A 23,350-nucleotide genomic window follows, 5' to 3' on the forward strand; every position below is an offset into this window, starting at 1 on the left:
ATGACAACATATAATGATCATATATGGTTTCAAACGAGATTATATAACACCGAGATGTATCCCATATAATCTAAAGGCCTTTCGACACCGGGCCCCAAAATTAAACCTCCAAAATTTCTCAAAAAGCGTGGATATTAATTAGCCTTCAATGTTGGAATTTTTTTTACTTTCTTTCGCCCGAAAATAAAAATTGCCGAAAAGTTACCATGGTCCCTAATGGCTAATACCCTACGGGAGTCCGATAAGGTGGGTGGAACCATTCTATTTGCCTTAAAACGGCCAATTTACCGGTTTACAACTTGCATTGATTTCATTAATTCAAGCCTACCACAAACATTTATGACAACAAATAATGATCCTATATGATTCCAAACGACATTATACGACCCCGAGATGTATTCCCTAAAATTTCAAGACTTTTCGACACCTGGCCTCGAAGACTCTAAAAATTCTCAAAAAGCGTGGATATAGCCTCCAATTTATGAATTTTTTGACTTTTTTTCGCCCGAAAATAAAAATTGCCGAAATATTTACCATGGTCCCTAATACCCTCTGGGAGTCCAATTGGGTGGGTGGAACCGTCCAATTTGCCTTTAAACGACCGATTTATAAGTTACGCCGATTTCATTAACTCAAGTCTACCACAAACATTTATGGCAACATATAATGATCATATATGGTTCCAAACGGCATTATATGACCCCGAGATGTATCCCCTATAATCTAAAGGCTTTTCGACACTAGGCCCCGAAACCTCCAAAATTTCTCAAAAAGCGTGGATATTAGCCTTCAATTTTAGAATTTTTTTTTATAACTTTTTTCACCTGTAAATAAAAATTGCCGAAATGTTTACCATGGTCCCTATTCCCTAATACCCTCCAGGAGTCCAATTGGGTGGGTGGAACTATCCAATTTGCCTTTAAACGGCTAATTTACCGGTTTACAACTTGCATTGATTTAATTAAATCAAGCCTACCACGAACATTTATGACAACAAATAATGATCATATATGGTTCCAAATGATATTATATGACCCCGAGATGTAATCCCTAAAATTTGAAGACTTTTCGACACCGGGCCCGAAACCTCCAAAATTTCTCAAAAAGCGTGGATATTAGACTTCAATTTTGGAATTTTTTTTTTTACTTTTTTTGCCTGGAAATAAAAATTGTCGAAATGTTTACCATGGACCTAAATACCCTGCGGGAGTCCAATTAGGTGGGTATAACTATCCAATTTGCCTTTAAACCGCCAATTTACCAGTTTACAACTTGCACCGATTTCATTAAATCAAGTCTACCACGAACATTTATGACAACAAATAATGATCATATATGGTTCCAAACGACATTATAAGACCCTAAGATGTATTCCCTAAAGTTTCAAGACTTTTCGACACCAGGCCTTGAAACCTCCAAAATTTCTCAAAAAACGTGGATGTTTTTTACTGGTTTTCTCCCGGAAAGAAAATTTTCTGAAATGTTTACCATGGTCCCTAATACCCTACGGGAGTCCAATTGGGATTCAAACTCGAGAATGACCTGACCTGATTCTAACCCGCAAATTATTGACTTGAACAAAACCCGACTCGAAACCGAGAATTACCCTAACCCGTTTTAACCCGAATTACACCCGGCCTATTGTTTACTCGACCCGAATGTAAACCGACCCAAACCCGATAATAAGTATGACCCGACGTGACCCGACTCAAGCATGACCCAACCCAAACCCGACCCGCATAGATTATGGAATTAATCCGAATTGACCCGAGTTGACCCGACCCACTCTTACCCGATCCAAAGCCGACCCATTTACCCGAATTGGACAGCTCTAATAATTAGGGACAAAGTGATTAATAGTGTAATACACATTTTTAAACACCAAGAGTAGTCACATTAGAGCACTTGCAATAGAGAAAATTTTCTCCTCTAGAATTTTTTTTCCCCCAAAAAAAGTATCCCACCAACAAAATTTCTCAAAAAAAATCTAGAAAAAATGAGATTTTTTTCTCTTGGAGAAAATTTTCTCAACTTGATTGTTGCTGACTTTTGGTGGGGTATGGCGCAGGTTTTTGTGTTTTTTTCTTTTTTTTTTTATTAATTTTGTGTGGGGCCCACCATAAAGTTAACATTAATTAATATTTCAACGGTAAAAATACAATGTTGTGGTGAGTTTAATTGTCAGCCATTGATCTTCTTACACGTGTCATTTTTTGGAAGAGCTTTGTTCTAACAGTAAATATATTACCGTTTTAGTGTAAAACGGCTATTTTGTATACAATAAATTATTTTTAAAAAAAAACTAAAATTACCAACGGAAAAAAAACTTGATCTATAAATAGACATCCATTTTTCAATATTTTGATACTATGAAAATATCGTTTTTTACTCTTTAAATTTCATAATTGTATCATTCAAGTGTGTAATTTTTTTTCCCCTAAATTTTTTTGATATTTTGTTCCCTTTTTTAAAAGTAAAAATGGATCCTAGTAATCCCAATCGTTCACAAAATCTGAACGACTTTGATCCTTCATCACTTATGAATCATCCATAATTTTCTCAGTTTTTTCAAATGTTTGGAGGTAATTTTCCAAATTTTCCTAATTTTCCACCACAACAACCACTTCCAGAAGAAACAACTCCACCAACTCACCAAAATTACAACCAGTCTCCACAAATCTATCAAGGAAGTAATAGTCAATTCATTAGTGATGAAGAAGAAATCGTTCCAGAGACACCACAGTATCCGCCAGAGCGAAATAAGCCAATTCCAGTTGCAACAAACACCCGTGACTGGTCTGTTAAAGAGGAAGAAGCTCTAATTGAGGCTTACTTCAACAATTGCACAGACGCAATTATTGGCAAAGATAGAAAATTTGCTGACCTTTGGAGAGATATACATCGAGAATATGATGCGGCTCATCTATCTCGACCACATGAAATTCCAGAGCGGAACAAGAACATGTTGGAGACTCATTGGAGGAGGATGGCTGCTGACCTACTCATTTGGGCAAGTGTTATGGAAGAAGCTGGTAAAATAACGGGAAGTGGGTACAATGATAGTGATGTGGTAAAAAATGCCCATGAATTGTTTCGAAGGTCCTGTCAAAATCCACCAAGGAATTTTAAATTTCAATTTGCGTGGGGAAAGGTGAATGAATATCCACAGTGGAGAAATTTCATGAGGTGGGGTCTGAATAAGGAAGAAAGAAAGAAAGTTGATGCTGAACACAAAGCGGAAAAAGAACTTGAAGAGAGCAGCGGTAGTGGTAAAAGAACTAGAGACGATGCTACTAGTTGCTTTGTATCTGGAGGTATGAGTCGCCCTGAAGGTGTTAAGAAAGCCAAGGCCAGAAGAAAAGGCAAAGGGTTAGCATCAGAAGATTTGACTGTTGTTGGTGAACAGATGAAAGTTTACAATGATAAACGTGATGTTGAGGTAAGCCTTAAACAAAAGAAACTTGATTTTGATATACAAAAGGAAATGAGGAAGCAAAGACAACTAGAGTTGGAGGAGAAAAATCTCCAAATGCAACAAGAGAAGATGGAGGCAGATAAACTGAATCGAAAATTCGATACATTGCAAGTCTTGTTGTCTAAGACATCGCTTAATGAAATGGAAGAGAAGTTTAAGCAGAAATTACTCCAGGAACTGTACGGGTAAAAATGACCACTTAGTATTTTGGCTTGGCATTGTATTGTCTTGTTTCTGACATTAATTATGTAGTTTTAATTATGACATTGTGTAGTCTTATCCATTACATTGTGTAGTCTTGTTTCTGACATTATGTAGTCTTATCTAGCTATGTCATTGTGTAGTCTTATTTATGTCATTGTGTAGTCTTATTTATGTCATTGTGTAATCTTTATGGTACTCTGTCATTGTGTAGTAATCTTATTTATGTCATTGTGTAGTCTTATTTTTGTCATTCTATATGAACAAATGTGCCTCATTCATTCTAATATAAAGACTATGTGAATGGTTTGCAATACACATTCAAAACATCATCCACATAAATTTACTAAAATTAACACAAATGTTGTTTCAAAAAAGCTCTTCAAGCTCAAGTTCTTCATCTGATAGTAATGAAGAATTTCACCAAGTTATTGACGACCTTGTCAATAATCACTTACCATCTATATTGTACCCAACACCTCCACCTCGAGATCAACGTAATAATACAAATGCTCATACTCGGATTCAAATGGATAGAAATCATGAGCAAGGGCACAACCAATTGTTCAACGACTACTTTGCGGATCATCCTGTATATAATGAAAGTCAGTTTCGCCGGAGGTTTCGGATGAAACGACCTCTGTTTTGTAAGATTGTGAATAAGATTGTGGAAAATGATGTGTTTTTCCAGCAAAGGCGAAATGCATCTGGGAAGTTGGGGTTGTCTGGACTACAAAAATGCACGGCAGCGATGAGAATGTTAGCGTATGGGGTGGCTCCTGACGCAGTTGACGAGTATCTACGTATGGGTCAAACAACTGCACGGAAATGTCTTAAAAACTTTTGTGAAGGGGTCATCAAGGTATTTGAAGCTGAATATTTACGCAGCCCGACGGACGAAGACCTACGAAAGATCCTGTATAGAAATGACCAACGGGGTTTTCCAGGGATGATTGGCAGTATTGATTGTATGCATTGGGAGTGGAAGAATTGCCCTAATGCATGGAAAGGTCAATATTGCGGACGAAATAAGAATGCAACCCTCATTTTAGAAGCAGTTGCAGATGAAGATCTATGGATATGGCATTCTTTTTTTGGTATTCCAGGTTCTTGTAATGACCTTAATGTACTTTACCGTTCACCAGTTTTTACTGATGTGTTGCAAGGTCGAGCACCTCCGGTGAAGTTTAATGTCAATGGCCATGAATATAATATGGCTTACTACCTAGCTGATGGTATTTATCCGAGTTGGGCTACTTTTGTGCAAGGATTTACCAATCCTCAAACTCATAAGCATAAGCTTTTTGCTGAACGACAAGTTGCTGCACGTAAAGATGTCGAACGTGCATTTGGTGTCCTACAAGCGAGGTTTGCAATTGTACGACAACCAGCTCTTGCTTACGATGAAGATGTGCTAGCTGACATTATGAAGGCTTGTATCATAATTCATAACATGATAGTAGAGGATGAACGAGATACTTATAAAAATGCTGAAGTAACAAGAAGATATTACGAAACAGATCGCCCAATGTCACGTCTAGGAGGTGAAGCTAGTACAAGTGGTACTCCAAATAATGATGAGACATTTCAGTTTCAAACAGGACGTCCTATCGACATTAATAAATATTTGGAGATAAGGGATGCTATGCGCAATAGACGAACTCATCAATCCTTGAAAGATGACTTGATAGAGCACATTTGGGAAAAGTTTGGTGACAATAACCCTTAAAATCTAATGACGCTTTAATCATCATGTATCGTAATCATATTTTACTTTTTATTAATGTAATGCATTTCTAGTTTTATTACTTATGTCTTCCACTAATCATTATTATTTAATTAGTTCGTAATTAATTAAAGTCACAATTTAATTATCATCAAGTATATGAATAATAATTATTATAATAATTGAAAATAAGTAAGAGAGAGAATATAGTGGGGTATAGTGAAAAGTAAGAAAGAGAGTGGTGAGGGAATTTTTTGGTTTGTTGTTGGTGGGATGGAAAAAATTCTTTCTTTAAAAATCTGATGTGGAGGAGAGGGAAAGTTAGAAAGAGAGTGGGGAGGGAATTTTTTTTTTATCTCTGCTGATAGTGCTCTTACATTCAAGTGTCAGTCTCTATCTTTCTCTCTCTCTTACATATCGAATATCAACTTTAAACCTTTTTATAATTGATATGGAGTAATTGAATGTATTGATATAATAATTTAATTACACAATGGCAAATACGGAGTATATTTAAAGAAATGTGTTAGTTAATACAACAAGATAAGGAAGAATGTTTATATCTTTTTTTCGACAGTAGGAAAAAGAAGAGAACTTTTGTTTGCCAAGATATGGATACCGGCATATCCAACGTCAAAAATTAGAGTCGGTAAAAATAAAGTTACCTGAGATCATGAATTGGTTTGCATTTTTGCACACATTCTACGTGACCCAATAGGCTAATATATTCAAGTTTTAATTGTTTGTATAATAATAATAATAATAATAATAATAATAATAATAATAATAGTAATAATCCGTAGTATTAGTAATAGTAATAGTAATAATAATAATAATAATAATATATTAGGCTTTAATTGTATGGATGCAACTGGATTTGAGCCATGACTGACCCGATTAAAACCGGCTTAAAAGAAGAACTAAATTCAAGTTTTAATTGTAGAGACACAATAATATAGCATGATTTAAATTTAAAATAAACATAACCCTAGCCAACCTCGTCGAACCCGACTTGGTCACTCCATTTGCCATGGGATTGGACCTCTTATTTGGTCATTTAGAGAGAAGTTTTCTGGCACCAAAAAACTTTATTTATTTAAAATTTAAAAATCTTGTTGAGATAATTTTAGGTGTACCTTAAACTTATTATATTAATATTAACTACGTATCTCTAATCTTCTTTTTATAAAATTCTAACCTTCATTGTTGAATTTTAGAAGAGAGTGGAAAGACTTTTTTTTTTAATTATTTTATATATATATAAATCTTATACTGTATGTTTTAAGTTTATACTCCGTAATAATTCTTTCTTTCTAATACGGAGTAGGAATTATTCTTCTCGAAATTAGGGTTTTTTTTTTTATTCTTCTGTAAGAGGACAATTTTAGATTAAAAACAAATTTGATTAATTTTACTTTAGAGCATCTCCAATGGTTAGTTTTAGGGTCTTGCTTGCAATATTTAAAAATATTAAAACTGTAGCTTGACCATTGGAACAAAATTGACATACCTGCTTGGAAGAGCAGCACTGCTCACTTGAGCAACACTGCTTGAAAATTTTCAAGATTTATATATGTCGTAAGACTTATATCAATTAATTGATTTAAGTATTCAAAAAAATAAACTCTGTATAATAATAAGATTAATTAAATTTTAATACAAACAACATATATAGCAAAGCTACTGGACAATGTGTTAGAAGACCAACTGCAATCGCCACCTGGAAAAAGCTTCCCCATGCATGATTTCATGGATATGGTTGCGAGAAGTCAAAGAGGGTATCAAAGGATTTTATTGTTCATGCAAATCCAACGACCAATAACATCTTTCATGTTTTAATTTCATGGCCTTTAATTTGCTTGCTTTGTTATTGACGTTGCATTTATTATACCAAGTTTTTAAGGTTGCTTGTGCTCCCATTGGGATTTGGGATATTTATAAGTAAGGTTGGTTATGAGTTTTGGTCATTCAGAATACATTAAAAGTAAATTAAACTTACACTAGATAATTAACCATTATCTTGATATGGACTATATAATACGGAGTAAAAGTATACCCGTCTTGTGTGTAGCTGGCCACATCGTATGACTATATACTCCCTCCGTTTCTGAAAAAACGACCCATTTGACTTAATTTTAATCCAAAAAAAATGACCCATTAGCATTAAAATACCCACCAATTTGCAACAATATTTGTACAAAATTAGCTTTCCCATATAAAATTTTGTTTTTCCATATACTTTTATTACTATCTCTCTCTACTTTTTTATAAATCCCATGTAAATTTATCATTCCAATGTACTTTTACTTCTTTTTATTTAACTTTATTAATGCCCGCGAAATCAACCCAAATGAGTCGTTCTTTCGGGGACGGAGGGAGTATAAAATAACAAAATAACCTCTATAATGGTGATAGGTAACCCCTATATGTAATATTGACCGGGGCAACCCCTATAATACTGACAAAATAATCCTTTAACACTGACCAAATAACCACTATTATACTAGCGAAGTAACTCCTATGGTGGCTAGCCACACCGTATGTCCAACTACATATAAGAATTTAATCTATTTTATATAGATAAATTTGCTCTCATCTCTTTTGAAGAAATTGATTTTGTAAAAAAACAATCCTAGTATAAGTTCAACCACATTATTATTATTATTTTTTTTTTTAAACATGGGTGACTTAAAACACGAAGGGAGTAATAAATAAATAAATGACCAAATTAAATAGAAAGAAAAAGAATACGTGCCCAAAAGTCCAAAATACACCTTGTCAAAAACAAAACAAAATAATAAATAAATAAATAAAAATCCAAAATACACATATTTGAAACTCTTTATATGAGGCACACATTCTCCTACATGTCCAATTAATCCCACACCCAAAAGAAGAAAAAAAAATAGAAAAATGGAAGAAACTAATTTTAGGAAAAAACATTTTGTACTAGTACATGGTGCATGTCATGGTGCATGGTGCTGGTACAAGCTTAAGCCTCTACTAGAGCATGCCGGGCAACGTGTTACGGTGCTCGACTTGGCGGCTTCGGGGATTAACCCGGCAAAGATCTTTGAACTTCATTCTCTTCGCGATTACACCGAGCCATTAATTCAATTAATGACATCTATTCCTGATGATGAGAAAGTTGTTCTTGTTGGGCATAGTCTTGGAGGTCTTAGCATTGCTTTGGTTACGGAAATGTTCCCTCAAAAAATTGATGTTGTTGTTTTTCTTACTGCTTTTATGCCTGATACTCGTCACACCCCTTCTTTTATTTTTGATCAGGTATTCATACGCTTCTCAATTTTTATATGCTATTGATAAATAAATTACTCTTGTTATATTGATTTGTTGTACAAGGACATGTTATAAGTAAAAAATATTTTGGCTACGTTTCAATTTTTACACTTAATTTAAAATGATTAAAGATATTATTAGTTATATTTACAAAATCAAATTAATTGTGAGAGACACTCAAGAAATCGAATGCAGTAGAATTATATAAGGGGAGTTGTTCAAATTTTTAAAAAATTATAATTATCTTTACATTACAGGAAATATATAAGTGTTCTTCCAAAAAAAAAAAGGGAAATATATGAGTGAGTATGCGCTATGAAATAAAACTAGTCTAAATTTCCTTGATTAATACTACGTATAATTTTTTGTAAAATCATCATATATATTAATTAGAATTCCATTTTTAATTTGATCACAGAAATAAAAAAATTTAAAAAGGTCTATTTCTTTTTTTATTTTATTTTATTCTTCTTGACAATATATATATATATAATTAAATTAATTTTCTGTAAAAAATGATTCTATAATAATAATAAACAAAAAATAAATAAATAAATAAAGACATTTTCCTTTTTTTTTTTTTTTTTTTTTGAAAGAAAGACATTTTCTTTTTTTGAAACCAATAAAGTCATTTTCTTAATCACAATACTCCAAAACGTTAATTCTTCATTTTTGTAAAAATTGATTTCGTATACTCTAATATGATCGTGATATATTAACCTCCTTAAGGCAGATTGGTGATATTTTAATTTCTTTAAGGCAAAAAGCAGGTCTTATTTTTGTTACATACAATTAAGCTAAGCAATATAATACAGTACAAATTTTGGTCCTTGTAGCTTATTGAATAAAAGAAAGTTTTGGGTAGCTAAAAATTAGTGTAATTAAATAGAATACATTTAAGTGTATGAAACATTGAAACTATCCTTGAAAAATACCTAACCATCCATGATTAGATACATTATTTTTTCATTATGCTCTTTTCTTATACATATTTTAAATTAAATACTTTTTTCCAAATTATTTTTTGAATTTAAAGCTAACCACATACCTTCCGATCTAGTATGAATACCCTATATAAGCAAAGTCATGTTTTGTCCAAATTATTTACACTTATTTCAAGAAAAATAGGTTTGTTAATAAGTACGTTAAAATTAGCTAATTTAAAATAATTTCTAATATGTTCAAATAAGTTTGAGTAAGTTAATAATCTAAATATAACATATGCGAAAACCGGTTGAATTAATTAAACGCGCCCTTCAAATAATAAATCTAACAAGGGCATGCAAGTAGAAGAGGATCAATTCATATAAAATCCAAAGTTAAACTCCATTCTCAAGAATATGTTTTTTTTTTTTTTTTTTTTTTTTTTGGTTACATAACATATGTACGGAGTATGATTGAATATAAATTTGTAATGTTTATTGTTAAGAAATTCACATTGGTTTGTTTATAAGATTCTAACAATTGCAGATGTGGTATTGTTTTGAATTAATAAAAGGGTAATGTTATATGTAGCCCTAAGGGCTATATATAAGCATTAAATATACTCTTGGGAATTGTATAAAATTAGGAATTTATGACAAAAACACGCGTAAATCAGTGTTATTAGTGTTTATATTTTGATGATTTCTTAACTTTTTACGATTTTCAAGTGTAAATTTAATGCTTATATGTAGCCCTAAGGGCTATGTATAACATTTTCCTTAATAAAATCATCCAAAATAATGAATGCTTCATGTTTTATTTTTACTTTGGAAAAGTTCATGGCAAGTACGCCATCAGCAGAAGAATATTGGTTGGACACAGAATTCAAGAGCTCCGATGACCCAAATGACACAATTACATCATTTTTATTTGGTCCTCGTTTCATGTCTAAGCTTTATAAGTTGTCCCCCCCTGAGGTATGTAACTTATTTTCTTACTCCGTTTTCAATTAAATTCACAGTCTAAATTAAACTAAGATGTAGTTGTGGTAATGCACGAGATGTTTAATCACGTACTTATTACATGTTATATATACAGGACAACATATAATTATGTGGAAACGTTATTACATTTTGTTCCTAAATTATACATTACTTAACTAAGTGTTATTTTGTGGAAATGTTACAAGGACTATGAGCTTGCTATGACATTGAAAAGGCCATCGTCGATGTTCCTTGAGGATCTATCGAGGCCAGAGAGTAAGCTATCCGAGGAGAGATATGGATCAGTTCGACGTGTTTATGTGATGTGTGACGAAGATGAAGCAATACCACCAGCATTCCAATCTTGGATGATTAAGAATGATGAGGTGAAAGAAGTGAGGATGCTTAAACACTCAGATCACATGCCCATGTTCTGCATGCCTAAACAGCTTTGTTACTGTCTTTTGGAGATTGCTCTGAAACATTTTGCTGCCAACTCTGATGACTCTCCAACTTCTGATCCCAATTAAGTTAAAACTATATGTTATGCTAAGTAATTAAAGGATTATTGTCTCTTAACAACTCGTTTTATTGGTAATTTTGAACTCTTAATTACCTATGTTGTCGCCTTTACATGTTTATGATCGTTTCATGTTATTGTAAGCTCTTGTGCCGTTAATGTTTAATATGTATGGTGTACAAGGTGAAAGTTTCCTAAAGAACATCTGTTACTCTATTAACTTGCCTTGGATTGTGCGAGGTGACTTTAAAAATCATCTTATTGACGTTCATAGGCTAGGTTATCTGTGTTCATGTAATCCCTCCATTCCCAACTAAAAGTCTTACTTGTCTTTTATACGAAGTACATATTTTTCAAAAGGTGAAATAGTAAAAAAATATGATAGTACAGTTTACTTTTATCAAGCATTTTAAGGAGAGCTTATATACAGTCATTGTGGCCTGTGAAATATGAGTGTAATTTAACATATTTTTAAAATCTTAGTGAGCATTATACTGAGGTTACTGAGAAATTGAGAATGAATAAGATAGGCTTATTCGAATTTTGCACAAACTTGTGTGCCAATCACAGTTTTATAACTTAGGTAACCATAAAATTCTTCCTCGATTGTGAATTCAGTTGTCAATCAAGAGTAATACTCGCTATAGAAGTACTTGCATGCAGGTTGTTCGAAAACAGGTCTCTAAATGAAGGTTAACATCTGCTTCAAAAGGTCAGTCTTGGGCTCTATCAAGTGTGTCCTTTGTGCTGCGTAACCGCCTGCACGAGGTGTATGCAGAGTTGCAGACACGCATATAGTTCTTAATGTTGCACTAATTTTCGCTGTTGTCGCCTAAGTCCCTCTTTTGTTTATACTGAAAGCATTAAGCTCCTATCCCATCCATACTAATAAAATACAATTTGACTACAGAATTGACAGGGGAAAAAAAATGAATATAGATTGAAAGCATTTAGAAGCTTTGTAAAGAATTGCATCACTGAGCTTTAACACAACAGGTTTCTTACAGTAGATTGTATTAGTATAATTCCTAACGGTCCAAAAAGCTAAACTTAGTGCCAGAACTTCATACAACTCAACTAGACAGTATGCATTTTATATCTGCACCAGGACGAGGGCTTCACCTCACCCTACTTTACGTCAAGGACTAATGATTTACAGACAAAACGTGTGGATGTACTGAATGCTATGTTGGAAAATTTGGCTCCGACAATTTGCCCCCTTTAAAAAATGGTACTCCTGATCAACTTCATGAGAAAATACTACAAGGCATCCCAGAATACCTTTACGAAAGAATTATATAGGGCACCAAAAAGGAACATAGACCCATTCCTTTGTTGAGCAGCCGACCAGGCAACGTATTTGATTTTATGTTGGTAAGAATTGTGAGCTTTACCTATTGATTCGAGTTATTATGTAACGTCCTTTCTCCAAATCATAAATAGTTTTGAAGTATGGTTTCCTCCATTGGGAAACATAACAGGCTGCAAAGGTTAACAAGATTGTGGCACCCATAATCAAGAAAGAGTTAGGGAAGTTGTCACTAATCAAAGAAACCCACCCATAGTTTGCTCCATTTATAGCTGTTGTCTGTAAGATGAAAGCACCTAATGCCCAATCCAGAGGTACATTCTCCACCTGATTGGTATATCCAATGCTGTAAAATAAGTATTTCCGTCAATCAGCAATTAGCAGAATACCAAAGCATAATAAAACAAGGGGAAAATGGATTAAACTACATGATAAATCACAACATTTCCTTCTTCACTAATCCAACTCAAAAATAAACGACATCATAATAGACTTATAAGAAAAGCATTCAAGATATCAGATCACTGGAACGCGGGGAACCAACAGCCATTAGTGAGCAAGACGGCCTGAAACAGCTTAGAATAGGAATAGCAAATTCGATCCAAAATAAAAGTTGTATTCAACCTCAAATTAAGATTAGGGCAGGGGTTCAGGGGATTGAAAAGCTAGTTAGAACCAGAATATAAACTATTGTTACAAAGAAAATTACCTTGTGTCATCCAATGCAATGTTAAGGCTATCATGTAAAAAGGCCACAATGTAGGCAGATGAGAAGCAGTAGTGTAAGAGATCTTCCTCAGCAAGTGAAGAATATTTCTTTCGAATATTTGGCCAATTCTCTTCACAAAATTCTTGACCAGCTTCCATTAGATCAGAGAGAACTGCCTTTGAAGCCAAGCCAAAGAACTAAACAGAAATTGAAAAGGAATCGTTGTGAATGTAATATCCAATCAAATGGAGAGCAACAAGTTTTTACAATATATTCTCACAGCTCCATCAAAAGAAAGAATTTCAAACCTGTGATGTATGAAAAAAATTCTCAGTAGCCAAGAATCTGCCATGCAGCTTAGGCATAAATGTGGCTCCCAAAGTGCAATGATCGTAGGCACAACCCTCTAGAAAATATCTTGATGTAAGTGACTAAGTGTTTAATTACCAAAAATAAAAATTAAAAAAAAGGTATTATCGTATCAAAATGAAAAAATTTGCCAATTACAACCGGTAAAAATACCCATTTTGCGGGTCACAACCATCAAAGTTTATTTTTGCAAACTACAACCAAAAAAGTCACCCAACATTTTAAACTACAACCAATTCGATTTTCTACTACTTTCACAAAAATATGACGTCATTATATCACTAAATGATTCCAAACTAGTATTGGTTGGGGGTTATTTTTTATATCAATAAATGATTAATATCATATTCCGGTAAAAGTGGCCGAAAATTGGGTATTGGTTGTAATTTGAAAGTTTATTTTTGCAAATTACAACCAAAAAAGTTGCCCAACATTTATTTAAACTACAACCAAAATTCAATTTTCAACCACTTTCACAAAAAATATGATGTCATTATATCATTAAATGATTCCAAATTAGTATTGGTTGGGAGTTAAATGATTAACATCGTATTCCGATAAAAAGTGGCAGAAAATTGGATTTTGGTTGTAATTTAAAATTTTTGCTGACTTTTTTTGGTTGTAATTTGCAAAAATAAACTTAGATAATTGTAACCCGCAAAATGGGCACTTTTATCGGTTGTAATTGGCAAATTTTCCTATGATAAACACATTTAAAAATCTTTAACTATATCAAAATATAAAGAAAATCATGGTCAATGCATGCAGAACAGATCAAACGTAACATCATTTCAGACAGAAAGGAACAAATGACAACCTTTGCCCCTCTGTAACAGCTTCAAGGCAGCAGCTCTGCACTCTGAGAAGTTCCCAGCTGCATGGAAAGTGGATAAATATTTTTTGGCCGAAGAATCAGGAGCAAGATTAAATGAATTAATGCTCTCAGCATATCCCTTAGGAGTACAAGGGTCCATGGTTAGTTCCTCTTCAGATGATTTAGTAGCTGCACAAGGAAGTTTATAAACTTGTGATACTATATTAATACCGTAAATGCATAATAACAAACCACAGCCATTGATTTGCATGGCCTTTTACAACGGCATCAAGTACATATAAGATGCAATTCTGTATCCTAATTCCTAACGATCACATAAGTGAAGCTCTGGGTTATATATTATAAATCCAAAAGCTAATAAATAACCTACTCTGAATTGAACGCAATATCAATTGACACATTTAGTCACAGAACACCATTCACAAAAAGTTGCACAAGGCATTTGTCACTTAGCTCATCATATAGTACCAACACATCACTGTTTACCAACAAGAAAAGGCGTAAAAATAGTGTGTTCTATCAGTTTCACTGACTTTACTTTGTAAAATGGGTTTGTTTCACATGTAATGTCCAAATGACTTCACAGCTTTGTTCATACAATGTACAATTTAAAACCGGTTATAATGAGACCCTTAAACTTTTTTAGTATCCATGTTTGAGCATCTATAGAGTAAGGAATATAGTCACTTACCCAAGGTTATGTCACTTGAAACAAGTAAATCCTTCAGTGTATCAAAAGCTACATTCTGAAAAAGATAAAATATAAAAGGCAAAGGAAGTTAAACTTAATGGCTACAAATATATTCACACTATCTTTGAGCTAATAGAGATGTGTAGAAAATATAGAGTGATGAGCTGCTAACAGGCACTTAAGCTCCACACATCAAATACGTGGCACAATGCCATTTTAATCCAGGTCAAAGGAATGTTGATTCTAAGAAACAATTCAAACTAACAATAGAACAGGGATTTAAAACATAAATATTCTATACGCAATGGCAACTTGGTAACAGTCGAAGTCCAAGGTTGGGAAAAAAAAAATCCCTAAGTAGGAGCCATACAATTAACAAAAACAATCTCTAAAGAGGATTTCCCCTTCCTAAAATGAGAGGGGGAAAATCACTGTTCCAATCCCTCCAAAGACTATTCTGGTTGGTTAGTTAAAAATAATGTTTGAAGATTTTAAGGTCCTCAAAAACAAGAGAGGACCCCACAAATTTAATTGCTGCCAACGGCCAGAAAAAAAAAAAAGTAATAAATGAATTAAAAAAAAAATATCTATCTATCTATCTATCTATCTATAATATATATCTATCTATCTATCTATCTATCTATCTATATATATATATATATATATATATATATATATATATATATATATATATATATATATATATATATATATATATATATATATATATATATGAAAGGCATATAGGGTTGTTACTGCATAATTAAATATTTTGAGAGGAAAAAATCAAGAGACAAATCGGAAGCGGGAGGGATAAGGGGTTTTTCTGCCGTGAAAGGAGAGGACCCCCCCCCCTGCGGACGGGTGGTGGGATTGGCCACAATCCTGAGTTTCTCACAATTCAAGTAGCCTTTTTTACCAGATCTACTGTTACATGTGAGATGACTCAACGAAAGAGAACCTAAATTTACTAAGAAAACAAAAGATTTTTCTTTTCAAAAAATTTTAGAGATTTAAAAATTTAAATAAATACTGAAAACCTATACAAGCTAGTGGCCACTATTACAAGTTAACTACTTCACATGTAACAGTGAAACCAAATAAAGCTCCAACACAAGAATCATTAGGTCTTTAGCTAAGGGAAACCGTTACTAAGCTCATAAAACAAACATTTATAAGTTGATGTTGCACGACAAAAACTCGTCATAGATGCACATTGTAGGGAAGAGATGTTCACTGACTTCGCATTGGTCCAAATCTTGTTATCTTGCTCTATCTTAAATTCTTTCATTTAGAAGACCAATAAAAACAATGTGGAAGTATAATTCAAACACAATTACCAAACTCCATTGGTTTTAAAGGTACCTGACCAAAGTGAAGCAAGCTGTTACTGTAGAGATGATAGGTCACATTTCCATAATTAAGCGAACGGGAGAACTCTGAAGGCACTGACTCTCTTGAGACAAAAGTGACCTAAGTAAAAGCATCAGCATGAAGATTAGTCAGAACTTCAAACCAATAATACTATAACCATTCACATGTAAGTATGTAACAGACATAACAAGCTTCTAAGACACAAAATAAACTGTAACATCAATGTATACAGATGAACTCAAAAGATATGTCCTGCCACTGCAATTCAACATCCATAAGCACTAAGCCGTTGAACATTGAATCAATCACCACCACCCAATACCAAGGATAAGGTCTGGGGAGGTCCAAGAGTACACAGCTTACCCCCAATCACGTAAGCAAGATAAAGTTACCAAATATTTTGTTGACCATTACATATTCCAGAACTACCAAGGCTCAATATTACAATCAATGCTTAAGGTGGGTTCAGGTTATATCTTTAAGTCATTCACCTTCATTGGTTTTAAAAGATATTGAGAAGTTTCTAAGCCCCACAAGACAATTTAGGATTCTCTGAGACAAACCATAAGCAGATGCGTTTCAAAGGAGTTAACAAATATAACAGCAATTCTACAAGGAAGACAAGAAAACACAAAACTTAAAGCTAAATACAGTGAGAGATGACAAAAATATTACCAAACCAAAATAACTATCAGTAGAGATGGAACTTCAGTTCCTTTGGAAGTAAGATCTTAAAAATGGCACAGATCTATTGCACGTGTGCACCCAATTTATCCAAAAAAACAAATTGCAATAATAATTAGCCTCGGTCATTTGAAAAGCTAATGCTATGATAGTAAAATATATTTGTACATTTAAAAAAAGTGTGTTAGATAAACATGTTCAAGGGCCCACTACGCTTCTAAAGTACGTAAATAAAATCTTAGGGGGTGTTTGGTTGGGGGTATTCAACAAATTGAAAGGCAATCAACTACCATTAATCCCTTTGATGATATTTGTTAGACAAATTCAATCATTCCCATTACCCCACTTTCCTCTACTCTCATTCCCCACCCCCAAGGAATCAATATAAGTCTCTAACCCTCAGGCTCCTCTTCACCCAACTACCTTGACCATTTTCATAACTACCTAGACAACCTTTGGAAACACCAACTGACCCCCCAAATTACCGCCTAGCCCCTAAAACCACCGCCTAGCCACCAGAAACACCTACACCGACTACCCACAGAAACCATTGCCCAGCCGCGATGAGAACTTCCGCCTAGCCGCCACGAGAACCTCCACCCATCCAAATTCACCCTAAATCCAGTAATCCACCCTGAAAACACCCAAACAACCCTTTCCTACCGAAAAACACGGAAACTCACCCGGAAAAAAAAAAAAAAAAAAAAAAAAAAAAAAAAAAAAAACCACCAAACTCCACTTGAATTTAGCCCCACACCCACCAGTCACCATCACCATAAAAAACCATACCAACCACGAATACCACCCAAAAACCCCCAAAATATCTATATAAACACCTCTTAAACAACCCCCAAACACCCAAAAAACAACCCTTAACACTCTAATAACAACCAAGCAACCAAATCAACTAAAAGTTTATTCAAAAAAAAAAAAAAAAGAAACAAAAAAGAGAAGAGGGACGACAGTAGCGTCAGTGTTGGGAGTTGGGTGGAGGGAGAGGCGCAGTGTTGGAGGCATAAGAATGATATTTGCAATGGAGGTGGTGGAGAATAATGGTGGTGGCTGAGCATGGAAGAGTACACTTGATTCCCTTTTTTTATATATAAAACAAACAGCCAGTGACAAATAAAGGAGTTGCTTTCCTTCCTCTCTTATTCCCTTACTTAATGTCTTTCCCTTTCCCCCCCACCCAACCAAAAGCCACCTAATTATCTTCTTACAATTAATCATGTTTCCTTTATTCCCCTAAAATATCACTTCAAATTATCAATGCAAGCTTGAAAAATTCACACAAACCCTTACAAATATATAATTACCGCAAATATTGCATATAAGATGTTATGTGTGTGAAATTCTACTCACGCATTGAATGCATAGAGAGCTAGTATGGTTATAATTAAACCCCACCAAAGGATTCTTTTAAAGACTCAAATAGAGCAAAGTGCCAAATATTCCAAATTTACTAGATCATCAACCAAACAACCACCTTATTTTACAAACATATAGTGGATTAACATACAAAGCTTATTATATATGAAGATACTATAACTTTATCTCCTTTCAACTAATGACAAATACTTCACTAGCACACAATATAAAAACACCCCCCCAAAAAAATGTAGTGACGAAACAAACAATTTAAATTTGATCAGCATTCCAAATTTACTAGATCATCAACCAAACAACTATCATACCTGAGCAGAAGCCCCACCAAGCTCAATGATACCAGTTGTTAAGTGAGGATCGCCTCCAAGAGTACCAAGGGCATAATTAGCCACAACCCAAGCATACAAACCTTCATCTGAGCCTAAAATAGCAACAACCATCAATTAGTGATCATTGCCAATAAGTTAAAACATTTCCAACTGATGTATCATCAAATTATAAAAATAAACAAAAAAAAAAGGGCTAGAGGCACACCAAGGTGATTTGGAGTTCCATGCAACTTAAAAAAAGCCTTAATATGACTCACTTGAATCAGAATAATATATATATATAGACCACAGACTTCCTAACACACACTATCACCAGAGCTAACTCCTCATGGATTATGGGCCCAAGATAAGCCTCCAAAAAGTCTTACCCATCAAAAATCTTGCACTTTCACTCACTCCAAATCATGTGATATTTCTTCTCTCCAACAAAATTAAAGCACAATAGTTACAATACACCCATCTTCATAAATTGAAATATAGAAACCTCCTCAAAAGTCCAAATCTATAGAAACCTACCAGCTATAAAACTAGAAATCCAGGTATATAAGCCAAATTTTAGCTTAGTGAAAAACATCTACCTACTCAGTCTCAAAACTCAAAATTATACATCAATTGGCTTACAACTCACCAATTTAACCAAAATTTGTTCAATCCATAAAGTATGAAACTAAATGGCTTGCAACTCACTGAAGCAAATACAGCAATAGGACTACAGTTTATGTAAATCTAAAAAAAAAAATATTAAAAAACGTTTACTACTGACAAAAAAAATTACAAGCAAATTTACACTATTAAAAGGCAATAGTTGGTACAGCAGTTACACTAGGTTTACTATGTGTTTCACATTACACCATATTGTATACAACCTATCTAGTAACATACCAACAACAACGTCCAAAGCATAGTCTAAATGATGGAGTCATTTGCATGAAGCTAGGTTTTATTTCCAATGATCGTCATCCATGATCCCTTCCCTCCACTCCCTTCAATCAAATGATATATACACCTTAACTCTTTCTATCTCAGTCACAACCAATCTTGGTCAATGTAGGGAAAATTTTGGTCAATTTCTCAATGAAGTAGACATGCGGACACCTATAGTTAAATATTCCATCTTGGGCAACTCTTCATCAAATAATGCTCTACTATATCCTCTCTCGACTAGTGGACTCCCTTCTAGTGCTAGACCAATATTCCACATACTCAATTTTGCTTGAACTTAATCTAAACCCTTTAGACTCTTAACAATTGCTTCCATTGCTCAAAATCAGCATAAACCTAAACTTCCCTACCCATACAACAATGCTTGTCTAATAATCATTTGCTAGAATTTTCACTTTTAACTTCCAATGAATACTTGGGTAACATCTTGGTCAATTCCTCCATTCCTTTATTGGTTCGACCTAAGGCTCCTAAGGTGCTAAGAACAATCACTCTTAGGCAACTTTATCACTTAATGTCATTAAATATTTCCTTGACTCTCTCCTAGAGCTAAAACAATATTCCAGGTACTTAATCTTGCTTAACATTAATCTGAACCCTATAGATTTGAATGGTTGGTTCCATTGCTCCAATTTAGCATTAACCCAAACTTTGGTCTCGTCCACCAATATAATTTACAACATACACCCTAGTATCTCATCATGGGTAAAACCTTATTAGTTCATCTAATGCTGTTATAAAGAGGAAAGGACTAAATGTAAAACCTTGGTGTAGTGTCAAAATGTAATCATAACAAGAAAATCCTTTGTTATTCTATCTAGCCACCACAAGTCCAAACATTAATTTTCACGACTCAATATAAAATCGAAATCAATATAATCATGATAAGTACTCTTCATAATCATTACCCATCAAATCATATCTCTCCACAAGGTCCTTGTCCTAATTCATGTGGAGATCCATTTTTCCTCTCCCTATAATACTATCAGTTCCCTTATCAAGTTTATAGATTCTACATTAGACTACAGCTAAATCATCCCCTTTGTTCTTATAAAAGATTACCAAAGTCCTCTATCATGTTAATCTTCTAAATCTTGACCTTACAACATATACAATTGCATCAATGAACAAAATGATTATAGGTAGTCCATAATAGAGAAAACAAGCCAAGCTAATCAATCCACCAAGCTAGTAAATAAATATCATAATTGCAACTCAGCTCGCATTACTTATATAGTTATACCTGTAATCACCGACGCCCAATCACCACGAAACTTCAATCCCGACGACCTCATAAGTCTCCGACAAGACTCCAGAATCCGATTTTGAACTTCCAAATCAAGTAACCGAAGTCCAGCAGTAGCCATTAACCTAACCTCAGTATCTCCCCACAATTCCCTGGGCACAATCCTCTTCCCAAAATCCAACAGCTCCATCAGGGACTCGCCAGCTCGCTCCGGATTGTCCTCAAACGATGACAACCCCGGATTAACCCTCATCGACGAATGCCCATCAGGCCCAAAATCAAACCTTGGCACCCCACCTTCAACCTTATACTCAAAAACATGAATGCGCGACCCAGTACTCCCACCATCAATAATAATCCCAAATTTCCGGCCATTTACAGGTGTTCTCTGCCCCAAAAACACAAATGATAAGTAAAAAACAATAACAAATGCAACAGAAATAAAGAAAACAGTAACCCAATTAAATTTAGGTTGTGCTTTTGGGATTCTTGAAAAGGAACTGGATCTGGAATTAGGGTTTTGCTTAAATTGAAACGATTTGATAGAAAGGGGCTCCATTTTAGGATCTGGGTCGGATTTTATCTCGGAATTGGGCTTCGGAGATCGGGCATTAGGTCGGCGCATCAAAGAAGATGATGATCGATTGAGAAAATCATGGAATTGCCCCCTTTTTCTGGAATTTCGAAAGAAGAAGTTGAAATTAGGGATTTCTTTGTGTAAAAGAGAGAAGATTGAAAATTGAAAATGGGGGAAGGAGGAAAATCGAGAAGAGTTTTGTGTGTCTTCTCTGCGTTTCTTCCTTCCCACGGCATTAACGCGCGCTCACTCTCTCTTGATTTCTGAATGCCGACGTTTTGCAAAAAAGATGGTTTTTTCAAAATCTGAGTTTCATCTTTGGATTCGTTCGCATAGAGAACTTCGGACTGTAGTCAGCACTCAGCAAAATGCCATCAAGGATTAGGATGGTAGATGGTTAATCATGATTCAAGAATGGTAATGGCTACCCAACTTTGGGTTAGGATGGTTAATCATATTTGTTTGGTTAGCATTAAACAAATAATATATACGGTCTAGGGTAAGTCTCGCATCCTCAAAGTGGGTTAGCAACTTAGCATTTAACAAATATTATATACGAGCGTGGTCTAGGGTAAGTCTCGCATCCTCAAAGTGCGAGGTCAAACCTCACAGAGTCACAGTTAGACTTGTCAATAGCCGATCCGATCTGGTAACCCAACTCGATCCGACCTGGTTTTTAACTCATTTTACTAAGAGAAAACCCGACCCAAATGGCCCGAAATAGACTCAATTTGACCCATTTATCATAATTTGTAATGATCCTAGCAATCTTAACCACTTGAAACAAAAACGACTCAAACAACCCGAAATTTGACCCAAACCCGACCCGTTGACCCGAATTGACAGGCTACTCACAGGCAATCACTATAGGTATTCTGTGTAGGATTTTGACTGGAGTCCACCTTTCAAGTTAGTTTCATTTCAATCTTTAAAAATGTTGCTCAATCTTGTCATTGCGAGTTAAAGTCGGATTATCATATACACTATCTATCTGTATGCTAATCAATTTGTTCTAGTCATAAAATAGTATTGTACTATTATTTCACTGGGGTTTCCGTACTAACGAAACATGCTTCCTGGTATTGCCATGACATCACTATAGTCAAAAGAGTACGGCTATTTTTAATTTGCCGCTGAAATTGATATGAATTGTTTCACATATAACAGTATAGAATTTGACTTCAGAATTCTAGTGGATTATTTCGACGGATGGCTTCTTATATGGTCTTATTGCGAGTGTGATAATGACCTTAAAGGGTTTTTTCATGCATTTATAGGTGAATTCCATCGCTTGTGTGATCATCAATATGAACTAGTACTTCGTAAATGTGGTTAGATGATGGGTTCTTTGTATTATACACCTAGAATAGATAATTTTGTGGCTAAATTTGTTAGCTATTAGAAGCCTTCCAGGTCTTTGGCAAGTTAGCTAGGCAATAGCCAAAAGTTGTAGTTAGTCACATTGGATGGTGCTTTGTAGTGTCTTATACTCTAGTGGATTGTGGGAATTTAGGAATTCGAATTACATCCCACATTCTACACCAAGGACCTAGAGGTCCATGTAATTTTCCTCATTATGTTAACTAGGTTACCGCATATCAAAACAAACAAAGATTTAAATCCTCGAGGCCTCAAAATTCAAGTAATGAAAGAGTATTTGGTGACATAAACTCTCATCAATCTCTTACAGACATTATTATATACGAAGTAACATTTATTCACCTAAATTTAAATCAACGATCACAACTGATTATATAACTTAGTTAGTGG

The 23,350-nt window shown here is 34.3% G+C and overlaps 3 protein-coding genes across 3 annotated transcripts; 2 read left to right on the plus strand and 1 right to left on the minus strand.

Moving 5' to 3' along the window:
- Positions 1–2,572: 2,572 nt before the first annotated feature.
- Positions 2,573–3,664, plus strand: LOC145563804 (uncharacterized). Its single transcript, XM_081624228.1, has one exon. The coding sequence runs from the start codon at positions 2,573–2,575 to the stop codon at positions 3,662–3,664; it is 1,092 nt and encodes a 363-aa protein (XP_081480354.1).
- Positions 3,665–8,294: 4,630 nt separating this feature from the next.
- LOC145623876 (salicylic acid-binding protein 2-like) lies at positions 8,295–11,231 on the plus strand. The gene is made up of 3 exons (XM_081676799.1): positions 8,295–8,690; positions 10,463–10,603; positions 10,816–11,231. The coding sequence occupies exons 1-3, from the start codon at positions 8,316–8,318 to the stop codon at positions 11,137–11,139; spliced, it is 840 nt and encodes a 279-aa protein (XP_081532925.1). The 5' UTR covers positions 8,295–8,315; the 3' UTR covers positions 11,140–11,231.
- Positions 11,232–12,087: 856 nt separating this feature from the next.
- On the minus strand, positions 12,088–21,948 carry LOC145639428 (putative apyrase 6). Its single transcript, XM_081690671.1, has 8 exons — positions 21,001–21,948; positions 18,795–18,907; positions 16,408–16,515; positions 15,043–15,097; positions 14,334–14,519; positions 13,456–13,553; positions 13,148–13,344; positions 12,088–12,784 (listed from the first exon to the last, which is right to left on the minus strand). The coding sequence occupies exons 1-8, from the start codon at positions 21,626–21,628 to the stop codon at positions 12,520–12,522; spliced, it is 1,650 nt and encodes a 549-aa protein (XP_081546797.1). The 5' UTR covers positions 21,629–21,948; the 3' UTR covers positions 12,088–12,519.
- Between the last annotated feature and the right edge of the window lie 1,402 nt (positions 21,949–23,350).

The sequence above is a fragment of the Chenopodium album genome, chromosome 1, assembly GCF_948465745.1.
Source record: "Chenopodium album chromosome 1, dcCheAlbu1.1, whole genome shotgun sequence".
In the NCBI taxonomy this organism is placed as follows: Eukaryota; Viridiplantae; Streptophyta; class Magnoliopsida; order Caryophyllales; family Amaranthaceae; genus Chenopodium; species Chenopodium album.

Coding starts and splice junctions, on each gene's coding strand:
- LOC145563804 (XM_081624228.1), top strand. CDS start 2,573: ATGTTTGGAGGTAATTTTCCAAATTTTCCTAATTTTCCACCACAACAA.
- LOC145623876 (XM_081676799.1), top strand. CDS start 8,316: ATGGAAGAAACTAATTTTAGGAAAAAACATTTTGTACTAGTACATGGT. Junction 8,691..10,462: donor CTTCTTTTATTTTTGATCAG/GTATTCATACGC, acceptor ACTTTGGAAAAG/TTCATGGCAAGTACGCCATC. Junction 10,604..10,815: donor ATAAGTTGTCCCCCCCTGAG/GTATGTAACTTA, acceptor AAATGTTACAAG/GACTATGAGCTTGCTATGAC.
- LOC145639428 (XM_081690671.1), bottom strand. CDS start 21,628: ATGCGCCGACCTAATGCCCGATCTCCGAAGCCCAATTCCGAGATAAAA. Junction 13,345..13,455: donor ATTTTTTTCATACATCACAG/GTTTGAAATTCT, acceptor ATTTCTGTTTAG/TTCTTTGGCTTGGCTTCAAA. Junction 12,785..13,147: donor ATTGCATTGGATGACACAAG/GTAATTTTCTTT, acceptor CTTATTTTACAG/CATTGGATATACCAATCAGG.